The sequence below is a fragment of the Rhinopithecus bieti genome, unplaced genomic scaffold (assembly GCF_001698545.2).
Source record: "Rhinopithecus bieti isolate Rb0 unplaced genomic scaffold, ASM169854v2 scaffold_46259, whole genome shotgun sequence".
Taxonomy (NCBI): domain Eukaryota; kingdom Metazoa; phylum Chordata; class Mammalia; order Primates; family Cercopithecidae; genus Rhinopithecus; species Rhinopithecus bieti.
The window spans coordinates 1418308-1432947 of record NW_016818844.1 but is presented as its reverse complement, the minus strand read 5'-3'; the positions used below and the strand labels follow the sequence as shown (position 1 = coordinate 1432947).

The 14640-nt window shown below is 39.7% G+C and overlaps 1 protein-coding gene across 1 annotated transcript in view; it reads right to left on the bottom strand.

Annotated features, from left to right (window-relative positions):
* PCNX2 (pecanex 2) overlaps positions 1-14640 on the bottom strand; it is a 295611-nt gene that overhangs the window by 230075 nt on the left and 50896 nt on the right. Inside the window, exon 9 of the mRNA XM_017857713.1 lies at positions 6880-7015. Within this exon, the coding sequence (XP_017713202.1) occupies positions 6880-7015 (136 nt within the window). The remainder of the gene's footprint in view (positions 1-6879; positions 7016-14640) is intronic.

The window sequence follows — 14640 nt, the reverse complement described above, 5'->3', positions numbered from 1 at the left end:
AAAAAAAATCCTCAAAATTAATGAAAAAAAAAAAGATTTGACTTCTTTTATGGGAAAAAAAGTTCATAAAATTTTATTTTTTGTCTTCGATATCCAAGAAGCCCAGAGCTACATGTTTTGGTGAATAACAGCAATTATTCTTGGACTATTTTCTGGTACCAAATTCAAATTCAAATTCAATTATTTCTCATCATTTTAATATCATTCATGTTTTCACTCATCGAACAAAATAGTTACTGTGTAGATTATATAAACCAAATACTATATGTAATATATGTTGAAAATTGAAAACATAACAAGAGAGAGTTTCCACCTTACAGGGGTTTGGAAATTTCTGGGAATAGGCAAGCAAACCAGTCATGGTAACATCATCACATGCATAAACACATCTACATCTGTATCTATCTCTGGAGAGAGAAGTGAGTCACCAGAGAGTGTAGGACTGACATCCTGGAAGAGGGCATGGAGTAAAGGGGTCTTGGGCATTCCCTGGAGTGCATCAACAATTAAGGGGCTCGCATAATTGAGGACCCTCAGTGGAGTCTGAGAAGGAGCTTCATATTCATCACTTTTATCTTTCACTGTAAGTGATCCAAATAATGAAAAAAAAAATGAATGCATGGACAAACTGACAAAAAAAGACGTTTATGTCTCTGATTCATTAAGCCTTGCCAAAGGATAATGATGTTACATTGCCCAGTAAGTTGGGCCTGCAAGTTTAATTCTATGATTCTGAGAAAGAGTTTAGGAAAGGGGAGTTTAGGAAAGGGGAGGACAAAGGAAAGGATAAAAGTTGAACTTAGGTTCTTTTTAAAAAACCAGATAATTGCATTTACACACACTCCCCATATGGATTAGTGTTTATATCATAATATCCAATGTTCATTTAATGAATTTGAATTATCAAGAACAACTTACATTATTATCAGTATATTCTTCTTAAGAAGGCAGAGAAGGACAGTGTACCTTTTAGAAATATTTTGGGTGGAATTTTTGAAATCTAAGAATAAAAGACTATGCCTTCTGAGATACCTGAGAAATTCTACTGCTCAAATAATGCTACTTTCAAGAGTTCCAGATAACAAATAAGATTTTTTGATGATATTAGTAACTGCCACCAACTAGTAAAGTCATAATTTTGACATATATTATCTCTAATCCTTAAAAGATCACAATAGCTCAGTTTCCTAAAAGAAACTGAGGCTCTGAGAGATTAGGCCACTGGTCCAAGGTCCCAGATTAGGAAGAGATTTGCTGGAAGCCAAAGTCTACAGTCTTTAAGGGGGCCCAGGTGAATCGACACATCAAGCAGTGCTCATCAGTAAAGAGAAAGCCACCTTCACAGCAAAACAAATAGAGTTCAAGAGACAATACACATAGTCTAATTGTGAAAGAACAAGTTAACAACACACATTTGAAAATGGAAACTGGCAAAAATAAGATGAGGAATAATGGATTACAGTCAGGGTTGTGATTTTGAGAATGAACCATATCTAATAAAAACTAAAATAGATATTATGCCCTGTTATGTGAAAGAGTAAGTGATAAGCTCTACAGAACCTCCCCAAAGTCTGAACAGGCACAAATGGATTTAAATTATTGGCCTCTTTTTTGCAGGGGGATATTGAAAATAATTAGAGGTTCTCCAGTTCTCAGAAGGTCTCTGTAGATTTTACCTGAAAGGGCAGGGAAAAGGCAGAAGGAGTAGAGGAGTGAACAGTAGACAGAGGAAAAGTGGTCCTTTGGGGAACTACATGTAACTCCTAACAGCTATCAAGCTCAGCACTGGGAAGGAAGGGTTGGTAGGGACTCTGTTTGGTGTCAGAAGTGGGATTGTGAGAAATCACAGCAGTGGCTGCCAAGGGGGATGTGAGCACTGGAGGCCTTAATAGTGACAAAAGCGCAACTAGGAAGGAACACTGGATCAGGGTCCCTTCAACACCGCAAGTTCCAGTACTCTCTGCACTGCAGTTTCCTTAGATATTCAACCCCCAGATGAAATAATGCCTACCCTGAAGACTTCTCTTAAAGATAAAATGACATCAAATATGACAGCACCTAGCCCAGTGCCACACACATAACTTGTGTTCAAAACATAGAAGTGGAATGTGAATTATATCTGGATGTGAACAAAACTTTGAGGGATAAAACATATTTTTTTGAAAGTAGAATGATACTATTATAACAGTGGCTATGTTTAGCAGCCAGAATTCATAACAAATCATGTAGGTTCTAAACCTATTACAGATAGCCTCTGACTTACAGTGATTCAACTTAAGATTTTTTAACTTTACAATGCTGTGAAAGGGATAAGCATTCAGTAGAATATCAGTAAGTGATATGAGATATTCAATACTTTATTATACAAAATAGGCTTTGTATTTGATGATTTTGCCCAACTGTTGGCTAATGTAAGTGTTCTGAGCATGTTTAAGGCAGGCCAGGGTAAGCTATGATATTCAGTAGCTTAGATGTATTAAATGCATTTTTAACTTATGATATTTTCAATTTATGATAGATTTATAGGGACATAAACCCATTCTAAGTTGAGGAGCATCCATATTTAAATGAACTTCTGAACATGATAAATGAAAAGATGCAAATGTTACTTTTCTTTTAAAGTATTAATATACTTTCAAATAAATGAATATATGATGAAAATAAATGTTATATTATAATTGATGTCTCACCTCTTTCATCTCTATAATTATTTCAACTGTTTCATCTTTTAGTAAATGCCAATATTCTTATAAGTTCTTGTTAATGTTTCAATGATAGTAAATTGTGATGTAAATGCTGCCTTTATATTTACCTAGAATAACAGTCAGCCAGGCCTAGTACTGTGTTCATCTTTGCAATTCTCACCAGTTCTCATCAGTTAGGACCAATGAAATGCTTGACCTTCACATATCCATAAGATAATAATAATAATGCCACTATCATAGACTTGCACAGAGCTTTAGAGTTTACGAAACACTTTTACATACAATACTATCTCATTTTTTAATGTAAGACAAGCTGAATGAGTTGGAGACTATATCCAGTTAAAAGTAAATGGAAGCAGAAAATGCTGTATTCCTACAGATCCTATGCTGCCCTTGGGTAGACTGCACCTGCCTCTCAACCAGCAGTGTAATAAACAAAATGTTTCAAGGTGATTACTCAGGTACTGCCCCATAACATATTGGGACAATGTAAGATTTTAAAAACCATGGTAATGAGTCTACAGAATATACTCTGTGGGGTTAGAAGCACATGATGGATAAACTTAGTGACAGAGAAGTACAAGTTTATAATATGGATTCATGCAACATTTTTAATTGGTAATATTCAAAACCCCTGAATGCCAATCTTGAGTTCAAACAACAGGTTTTCACCAATTCCAACCATGCCCCAAGCTCTGCCCTTCCTTTTGTGCTTGAGAGCTAAACTCTACAGCTATGATGATGAAAAACAACCTCTTCTTTTCCTGTGTGTGTGTGTGTGCATATATACATATATATATAGTGACCAGCCCTACATAAAAGTGACAGCCCTTCCTGGAAGCTCCCCTTTCAGGGACACTCCATTCTCTACACACATACTGTATTTGTACCAGGGAGGAATTTCAGAAAAGTCTTTCTCTGGCCTTGGCTCACCTCCTGACCACCCGCCCATCAGAGCCTGCAGAATTCCATCCTCTGCTAGAAAGAGCTTGCAGAAAGTTGCGGGGGAAGCATTCCCAGAGCTCATGTGCTGCACTTGAAGGAGAAAGGCAGGGAGGATGGGGGAAGGAAGGGATTAAAGTCTTGTCTTCAGAGTCTTATCTCCTGCTTACTTTTGCTAGTCTTCTTCTGAGAAATAGCTCCCCTGTGCCTCCAGGCTCCAGAAACACTGAGCACACTTGCTTTCAGCCTCACCTCCAGGCCCCTTTGGCCAGGTGGGTTCTCTGTCTAGATACTCTTATCTCCTTTTATTTGGTTAACTTCAACTCATCCTCCACATTTCAGTGGAAGTGTCACCTTGCTGAGGAAGCCTCTCCGATCCCCTGTTTCCTGGCCTGGAGCTTCTCCTGTGTCCCACACCACTAGAGCCTATTCTAAGCAGAATTCCTGTTGTATAGAGTTGAATTGGTTGACTGGCTGTTAAACTTATTGTAGGCAGGGACTGAGTTTTTTCACCATTGTATACCAAGCTTCTAGCACAGGACTGCAGGCATAGCCAGCCTACAGCAAATATTTGTTGGATAATGAGTAGAAAACCTATTTAATTTTTATTTTGTGGCTGAAACCTAATTTAATTTCCTGGTGATATCAATTATATTTAGAAATCAAATAGTAGAACTACATTTTTTTCCCAGTATGAGACTTTGTAAATATTTTCTTAGAGTCTAAACATGAGCTTGGTTAGCAATCTTCATTTTTCCTCTTCCATACCCGTATACAACAGAATATAGAACTTTAAAATTTTTTACTTAAAGTAAGTTTAAATTGTTGAAGCAATGAATTTGGTTGTCTAACAATAAAACACTGCAGATGAGTTGAGTTTTTATGCATCATCATGCCATTTATAGGATTACAAATGCAAAATAAGGAATGGCAGGACTTTCTGATTTATTCTTTCAGTATTTACTTATTTTCAAGTTTCTGCTCTAACTGGGATATTTTTGAGATATTAAATCAATAGATGTATACCTTTGATAATCTAAAGTTTCTAGTTTCCTCTAGTTCTGCTACTCATGAAATCAACGGCATTCACATCTTTCCAAGCTATCCTGATACTTTCATGGAACCTTCTTGAAGGTTCAACACTAATGTTCTGGAGGGTAGTAGGGAGTTAGCACTTTCCCCGGCCTATCACGGGGAAAATGCAAGTTTCTCAGGAAAGCCTGCATTCCACAGGGTCCCCACATACTAGGGCTGGGGTGAGAACTATGTTCTGGCAGCTCGGGCTGGGGCTGGGCAGAGCTCACAGACCTCGTACAGGCTGACGGTGTGTGCAGAACACGGCTAGGGCAAATGGCAGGGTCTCCAGTGGTCAGTGAGTGGCAGATCCAACACCTCACCCAAACCAGGCAGGTACAACACACAGTACACCCGGTGACTGGGCTGAGGGGATGCTCCCCTCCCCGGAAGTGCCCCTCCCAGGTCCACTTCCAACCACAGGTTTAGGAATCCTATCCCTTACACACAGAGGCCCTGGAAAGGAGGAGAAGGAGAGCCTGAATACATGAAAGGGAAGAGAATAAACAGTCCCAAAAGGCTGCTTCTTTGAATAAATTAAACACTTGTTTACACAGAAACTCCAAGCCTGAAAGGGCTGAGTTACCCTAATTAGCACTTTTTTTGTTTGAGAGAGGATCTCACTCTGCCACCCAGGCTAGAGTGCAGTGGTGCAGTCATAGCTCACTGCAGCCTTGAACTCCTGGGCTCAAACCGTCCCCTCACTTCAGCCTCCCAAAGTGTTGGGATTACAGGCATGAGCTACTGTGTCTGACAATTAGCACTTTTAAGTTAAGTGGTCCCTACATTCCCCACATCAACAGGAATAAGAACTCAGAGCAATATGTGGTCAGCTAAAAGGTAACTCAACATTTTCTTTGCACAGCTGAGTAATGGTGTATAAATTTCAACCCATTGTATTTTGTGTGTGTGTGTGTTTGTTGGAGACAGAGTCTCACTCTGTTGCCCAGGTTGGAATGCAGTGGCACGACCTTGGCTGATTGCAACCTCTGCCTCCGGGGTTCAAGCGATTCTCGCCCTTCAGCCTCCCAAGTAGCTGGGACTACAGGCATGTGCCACCATGCCAGGCTAATGTTTGTATTTTTAGTAGACATGGGGTTTTGCCATGTTGGCCAGGCTGGTCTTGAACTCCTGACCTTAAGTGATTCATCCACCTTGGCCTCCCAAAGTGCTGGGATTACAGGCGTGAGTCACTGCAGCCAGCCACATTGTATTGTTGAGCATCCTTTGGAAAAATGTGGCTAAGCAATCAAAAACATATATACATATATATCATACTTCTATAATTATTATTTTTCAAAGATGAGCTTTTTTTTCTAGAATGTAGAATGAACTGAAACATTTCCAGGAAAAAGGTAAACAAAAATAAAGAAACTTGACACTCACATGACATCATCCCATCTACAATCCTCTTCTCTCAATATGTACCAATGGAAACCAATCTTTCTTCAAGGCCTAACCCAAGTATTTCTTCTTCTAAGAAGCCGTCCCCATTCCCTCTCCTCCAAAATGCCCAAAATTGAATCTGCAGCTCTAACTTCATGTCTGGGTGTTTCACTAATCTCCCATGTTATCTCTGGCTTTTAATCCTTGGCTCTGCCTCCCAAGAGTCTTATTAAAGATTGACTGGATAAATGAATGAACATTAATAAGTTATCTCTTAGTAAAATAATGAAAGGCTTCACATTTTTAGACCTCTTGAGGATAATGTCACTTGCCCCAAGAATAAAGTCTCCCTTTAAGTCAAATATTTAAGAATCTTTGAATATTTAATATACAAGGCAATAATACGTTATCTTTTTAAAAAAACAGATACTTTGCAAACCATGGGCGAAAAAGGCAACCTAATCCAGTGAGCTCATGTGAGACTTATGCATCCTGGCAACCAAAGATCAATGTGCATGAATTTCTAATGCATTTGAAAAGCAACTGAGACAGTGGCAATCCTGTTAATATCAACCCAAGGTTAGCTTCTATCTCTCCGATTTCTTTTCACATTCAGTCAGTAGACTGCCTTGCAGTGATATATCAACAATCCAGTGATGCAAAATTCAGGGAAAGAGCTGACTAATCCTGTCAGGTAATCCAACCTGGAAAAAGGTTTTAAGATCCCCTGTTTCTAGAACATCCACAAACAGCAATTCTGGAATGTACGTACCCGTGGGGTTTCTGACTGGGTCCTGCGAGCCACCATCAGTAACAGCTGCTGCTGAAGGGCACTGACAGCAGGGTCCCCAGAAGACGGATCTTGACTCTCAGAAGTTGTGGTACTGGAGGAGCTGACCTGCATCTCTCTGAGGGTGGGCAAAACAAAAGCTTTGGTTACCTGGTGATACCACAAGTCATCTATTTATTATACACAAACACAAGAATAATAGGAATGCCCAAAGCAGGTATTGGATGAGTCTTTACAACCTTACATATAGAGAGTTAAGAGTTTAAAATTATGTATACAAGGCTACCTTCAGGGAGAAGGTCAATTAGCCTGCATACATTGAAATTACTCAGGCTGCCCAGAGTTGCAGTGTGTCATAGGGCAGGTAGGTAGATGCCTGGTGTTCTAGAGATGACAACCTTAATTTTTTTACATATTTAATGGGTGGGGAGGCCTTAGTAACAAGTTCTAGCCTCACATTTTGTAAAAACAAATAGTGGGCTTGATAATTCTCCAGACACCAACCAGGAAGAAACAGAGATTAATACCTCTACTACCTGGCTGCATCTCCTCTCCACCACAGCCCAAAGCAAGGTAAGTACATATTAGACAAAAGAAATGTCTTGGGTAATTGATCAAGAGGACATTATGGAATTAGTTGTGATCTGTATATAAAATAGTTTTATTATCTTTAATCACACACAGATTGGCAAGACTTAAATTAACAGTAAGCAGTCTAGTTGGCCGGGCGTGGCTCAAGGCCCTGTAATCCCCAGCACTTTGGAGGCCGAGACGGGCGGATTCATGAGGTCAGGAGATCAGAGACTATCGCTGGCTAATACGGTGAAACCCCGTCTCCCTACTAAAAAATAACAAAAAACTAGCCGGGCCGACGAAGGCCGGGCGCCTGTAGTCCCAGCTACTCGGGAGGCTGAGACCCAGGAGAATGGTGAACCCGGGAGGCGGAGCTTGGCAGTGAGCCCTGAGAGCCGGCCACCCTGGCACTCCAGCCCTGGGCCAGCAGAGCCAAGACTCCGTCTCAAAAAAAAAAAAAAAAAAAAAAAACAAACTAGGATATACTTCTCTATCTGATTTCCTAGCAGGGTACCTATAACTTTTAGGAGATAACGTTGGCCACCTACTCAATAGGCATTTCTCATAGAATGTCTGCTAACATAACTCCATCTTATTAAGTCATCCAAGACTGCGTGCTTTGGAAGAGACAGGAGGTCCTTCCCTAGCCCCAGGGAAAAATCCTGTTCTCTAAGCCATTCACCCTGGCCAGAGCTTGGCTTTGGAATGAGAAAGAAACACAATTCTAAGAGGTCACTGAGGGGCAAAGAAGAGTTGGCTGGGAATAAGAGAGCTCTTGGACAAATTTTTCTATAGTTCTTAAGTAGTAACAAAAGTAAAAGACAGTCTTTCTCCAGGCCTTTGCATGATTCGTGAATAATAAATACTGCCATCGTGAAGGAAAAACTTGAGGACTGGAGAGCTGAGTGATGGAAGGGAACTAGTTTTTTGATGACAGTATTAAACCTCTGAATTCACCAACCTTGAACAGATCATGTCTTTGGGCTTCTTGTGTTCTGACATAATACATCTCATTGTGCAGCCCGTTTTGTTACATAAGGTTACTTGTAGCCCAAATCACACTGTCTAATACAGGCTCCTTAAGAATGCAGATGCTACAGTAACATAATTCCCTTTTGATTTATAATCTACACCTTTCATGATAAAGTTTCTGCAATCTTTTGGATCTTTCTTTTCCTAAGTCCTTCCTATCATACTCATAAGCATACCAATAGTTATTCTGTGTGAATGGTGTTCAAAATACTGTCATACAGCTGGGTGCAGTGGCTCCTTCCTGTAATCCCAACACTTTGAGAGGCTGAGGCGGGAGGATTGCTGGAGCCCAGAAGTTCAAGACCAGCCCTGGCAACATAGTGAGACCTAATCTCTACAAAAATAGAAAAAAATTAGCTGGGCATGGTTGCACATGCCTATAGTCCCAGCTACTTGGGAGGCTGAGGTGGGAGACCACTTGAGCCTGGGAGGTCTAGGCTGCAGTGAGCCATGATCACGCCACTGCACTGCAGCCTGTGTGAACAGAGTAAGATCTTATCTCAAAAAACAAACAAACAAACAAAAAAACAAAGCAACTTTCATATACACATGTAAATAAACAAAAACTTCAATACATTCAATAAAGTCTTCCTATAAAGAACCACTTAGGAAACATAACATGATAAGGTTAGGGTTTAGGAAATGAACTGGGTAGAATAAGTACATGGAGTTTGAAAACTTAAAAATCCTATGCTTCCATTATTTAATGCTTGCTCCTAAAATAGTGCTTTTCCTTCTTGTCTCTGTTAGTGGTATAATCTCTGTCACTAACACAGAAAAAGATTAGTTAGATTTATAAAAACAATGTTAATTCAAACTCTTCTGCGTTGTACAGAAGCCGCTGAGTAACGCAACTCTGTCATTTCACATCGAAATACAATAGAACTGAAATTGCATTGTTGACACATATTCAGAGGTATCTTAAACGGAGCACATGGCAGAACTTCACTAAAACCAAAAGATTAAGCTAACTACATTGTAGGTAAGGTAGGTAATGATCGTAAATAGGCAAGAGTGGGAAAAGAAATGCATGCTTCTGTGCAAAAATGTAGAAGGTGTACAGCGCCCTCTATTGCCAACTGAAATATACTGAGAATTGACTACGCCACCATGTGTAACAAACGGCTGTTTTAGAGCAGTCTTCCTCCTACTAAGGCGTCCTGCTAGGATACATGACACAAAAGGAAGTGTCAATCAATAGACACCAGCTTAATTTTTCCATATGTCTTAGTACATTTCTGATTGTAAAATAATAATAATAAACATCATTTTCCTATGTAAGCCATTTAAATATCCTTTAAAAAATCTATGGGTTGATTTTCTATTTAAAATCTTTTGGGTCAGTTCTAGAATTAAACAGAACTAGGTTAAAGTATTTCTCTACTAGTTACTATCTGTGACTATAAGCATGTTGTCTTCCTACCTCGAATCCTCCCTATAAAATCAGGAAGATATTTTCCTTGTAGGGATCATTGTGAAAACCAAACCAGACTATGTACATAAAGCAGTGAACATTGCCTTTCGTATATTAGGCACTTCATAACCATCCCTGACCCTTTTTACTCCCTTCTGTTGATATAGGACTTGACTTTGCTTATTCTTATATTAAATAGTAACATAACTCCTATGCTTTTACACAAATAGTATATTAATTTCAGGTGTCTCTGTTAGCAGGCATGGGGGAAGAGTATTTTGCCCGAAACTCACACCTAATTCTCCTTATTTTATAAAGACAGTCTCAAACAGCATATTAACTTCCCTCTTAATTAACCTCTTTTATAAGGTTTGAGTATTCTAGACAAGGCATGAGCATATTAAGAAAGATTCTCTTCTGGGCTTAATGACTGGTATATGTCTGCATCAGAAACCTGTATTGTCATCTGTATTGTCATGTGTATGTGGGCTCCCCATTTGGCCAAAAGGAAATGGTTACATGCTTACAGTAAGCACTGCTCAAATGTAGATGTTTCCCTATGGGATATAATTCTCTGATGTCCTGATAGTGTAGTTATAATCCATGTGCACCAGCCTGCCCACCCAAGCACCAAAGAGATGACGATGTCCACAAAAATCACTGACATGGGCAGGTAGACAGGAGTGCAATCTTTGAATAATTGCGAAGTCTATGTTCTTTGCTTGTGTCTCTTCTCCGAGTATTTGCTGGTTATTCTCTCTCATCTTTTGGAGTTATAGACTGTAAGCATCATAATCATCTAGAAACACAATGTCTTAGTAACTTAAAGCCAATGATTTTCCCACATTAATACATATAAAGTGAAAGCGTTAAGTTTCAAGAGGCATTTTCTCTTCCTCCAAAACAATAATGGCAATGGAAACATCCCAAGTCTGTAGTAACTGTTCTGTGAACTACAATACACGATACTTAGCACATCTGGTCTCAATTACCCTGTTCTCTGGTGAATCTTTGGTAAACTAGTTTGGTTCAGGGCTATAGCAGAGATAAGTTTATTTAAGTTAGATTGAGCTCCAAGCAATAGCTGAAATAGTGACTAATGGTGGAAACTTTTAAAAGTGCTGCCACTAGAAAGTAATAAAGACGGACCTGGGGCTAGAATCTAGCCTGGGCCAGAAGAGTGCACTTCTATATGGAAAGAGTTGCGCCTCAAATTGACCATGACGATATTCCACCATACTGGACTCCCCAGGTTTTCACCATCTGAGTTTCTACAAGTAACAGACAGTCAAAATACATGTGCTTCTTCTACACTGTCTCACTGATGTTGGAAAAACATTTCTTGAAATTCTTCATCTTCCCCAGAGTTTAAAGACGATAGCCTGCCACTCTCAGGGAGGGGGCCTCCCTTTTCTGCCTCTTTCCTTGTTTTTCAGGCTTCCTCCGGGGACATGGGCTCAAGGCCCACAGAGGGACACAGAGATGAAAGTCGCAGCAATTTTAACAGGGATTCTTGTTTTACAGTCGGCAAACAACTCTTTTATGTGACGGTAAAATTTGTGTGAGTATCAGAGAAAAAGGCAGAGACACCATGGAAGTGAGGCCGGGAGCATGGGACCTGACTGCCATCATGTGGCGGCAGTGGCTGTGGCCACCCGAAGAGATTCACACTGAGCGGCAGGGCCAATTTTCAGGCTTTCAGAGAAGATGCCCCAGAGAACAAAATCTTTCTAGAATCAACCTCACAAACCTTTTGTCCTTATGACTCTATGCCTGGGTGAAAGTACAATCTCTTTCTAACATGTCTAGGAAAACAAGGTAAGAATGACAGTGAAAGGAGCAAAGAGTAAAGAGTGAACGCCAAAAAGAGAGGACATGGAAATTTGGGAGGGTAGACACTATTGCAAGGCAGACCCGGGTGATCATCTACTTCTTGCCAATCTTTTTCACCTCCGTGTGATCAAAGGCACCAAGAAACCGCAAAAGTTTTTCAAATTTGAAGCAGCAAATATCTCTCTCTCTACTATCCAAATTACGTGAATGAGGCAGCTATATGCATACCTCAAATATTTGCAATAAAAGATGAAATTTCCAAACTATAATTAAATGGCACATGGTACTGGGTATATCTAATATTGAGGAAGTTACAACGTTTTACTCTTCATTTTGAATATCTAGTTGACTTGTTTCGTTGCCCCACATTCCTGCTCAGCTATTCCAAACCACAGTGTCACTATTATTTATTCTGACTAAAGTTAAAAACCCAGTCTAAACAGACATGATTATTTCTTGCTGCTTTCTGCCTGCTTATCTTCTCTGGGAACCAGGTAGATAATTAAACATTGCGGCTTTAGAGGACTTGCCTGAAAGTTAATCCCAGTAAGTAAAAGGTCTTTTTGAGATAAGGGTCAGAGAAGCTGATAATGTCAACAAAAGAGTAAGAACTCTGAGGAGGTAGTAAAGATTAAGTACAGGGTTTCAATCCACCTTTGGAGTATGGTACACAGTGGGATTAGAGATTTAGGGCAGCTTTCAAACATAAGCCTAATTTATAAACTGAAAATATCTACTTCAATCTTTGCTACAATAATTCAAAAACAAAAGCCATGAATAAGTGAATTCACATAAATATTTATATTACCATCCTACTCTATTTTTTAAATAAAACAAGTTGAAGTTCCATCCTTGATACAAAATTCCCCAAAAAAGTCCTGCAAATGAATTTGCTACAGAATGACTCTTCCATTCAGAAGAGTACCATGCCTACTTTATGAGTTATAGATCCTCAAAATGAATGTAAATATCATGTCTTTCCAATCAGATTTCACTGGGGAGCAGATGATATGCATTTTGCATGCATTTCCATTAGATTGTTTATGACACTGGAAAAGCCTGATTAATACAGAAACATGGTTATAGATCGTTCATAGAAGAAAGTTCTGCTATATTACTTGGATTAATTTATACACAAAGAAATTTAAATATTTGCTGAACAAAAAAGAGAAACCGTCAAGCTTTAATTACAAGATCTACTGAGTAGTAATAAAAATTCACTCTGCAACAAACGCTTTGCACTCAAAAACACATTTCAACTTACTAAGCAGCTTCACCTCCAACTTCCTAGGCAGATTGCCTACTTCCACTTCGGTTTTCTAGGCAGATTAGTAATTCCAACTTTCCAGGCAAATTAGTTCATTTTGGCTCTGAACTATTGAATCAATCTTGTGTTCTGGGTAATAAAATACTCAAGTGGATTTATCCTCTGGCAGTTTTTCCTACTAGCAATTCTAAAGGCTGCAATTCAAATTGTCGTTTCCTCATTCCAGTTTCTGGGGAAAGCAGAACTGTGTTAGCTAATGTTACCAAAGGTACCTGCTCTATGGACAGCTATTGTACAAGCGGAAAATGCTGCTACGTTTCTGCAGCAGTCCACAAGAACTGCACTGGTTCCCACAGCCACGGTGAGGCCAAGGAGAGAAGTTTGTTTCCTCTCCCGGTCTCCTTCAGGAATCCCCAAAGAGACATGAAGTTACATTACTAACAATTCCCTATTCATACGTGGGAGTCAGGGATATAAAACTGTCACATGGTAACAAGGCTGAACAATAGCTAAGAGGAATGGCTTTTTTGCCAATAATAAGAATCAGTCGTTTAATGGCCCAGTTGGAGACAATCCCAGCCACTGAAGTCACCTCATAGGGAAAAGCCTGCTTTTCCAATATATCTTCCATGGCTGAATGACTTACAGTCCCAAGTAGGCATCCTTCCAAGTTCAAAATCAAAGTTTATGTTTACTGTAATAGAAGAACTTAAAATCTAATTGCATTAAAAGCCAAGGACATCATATTAAAGGACCTACTCTAAAATTATACATGCCAAGATGTTGGAACACAACAGGTTAATAAGGGGAATGCCTTCAAATCACATAAACCAACTCACAAAGGACTAGAGGAAAGGCTTCCACCTGGCCCAAAGTATTTTTGTTATATAAAATCGGGTATTTTATTATAAAAAGTCAAGAAACAAAAGTCAACATCTTTTGGTATATCAAGTCACAGTGCACTTTACCTGAAGTCCTTCTGCTTCTATCCAAAGATAGTAACAACAGCCAACATTGACTGAGGGCCCTCTATGGCAGGCACTATCCTAAACACTGCATGTGTACCATTACATTTAATTTTTTCTTTTTTTTTTTTTTGAGATGGAGCTCTGTTGCCCTTGCTGGAGTGCAGTGGTGTGATCTTGGCTCACTGCAACCTCTGCCTCCTGGGTTCAAGTGATCCTCCTGCCTCAGTCTCCCAAGTACCTGGGATTACAGGTGTGTGCCACCACACCCAGCTAATTTTTGTATTTTTATTAGAGACAGGGTTTCACTACATTGATTTGGCTTGTCTTGAACTCCCGACCTTGTGATCCGCCTGCCGTGGCCTCCCAAGGTGCTGGGATGACAGGCGTGAGCCACCATGCCCGGCCCATATTTAATTTTTATTTTTTTTATTTTTATTTTTTATTTATTTATTTTTTTTGAGACGGAGTCTCGCTCTGTCGCCCAGGCTGGAGTGCAGTGGCCGGATCTCAGCTCACTGCAAGCTCCGCCTCCTGGGTTTACGCCATTCTCCTGCCTCAGCCTCCCGAGGAGCTGGGAGTACAGGCGCCCGCCGCCTCGCCCGGCTAGTTTTTTTTGTTATTTTTTTTTTTTTTTTCAGTAGAGACAGGGTTTCACC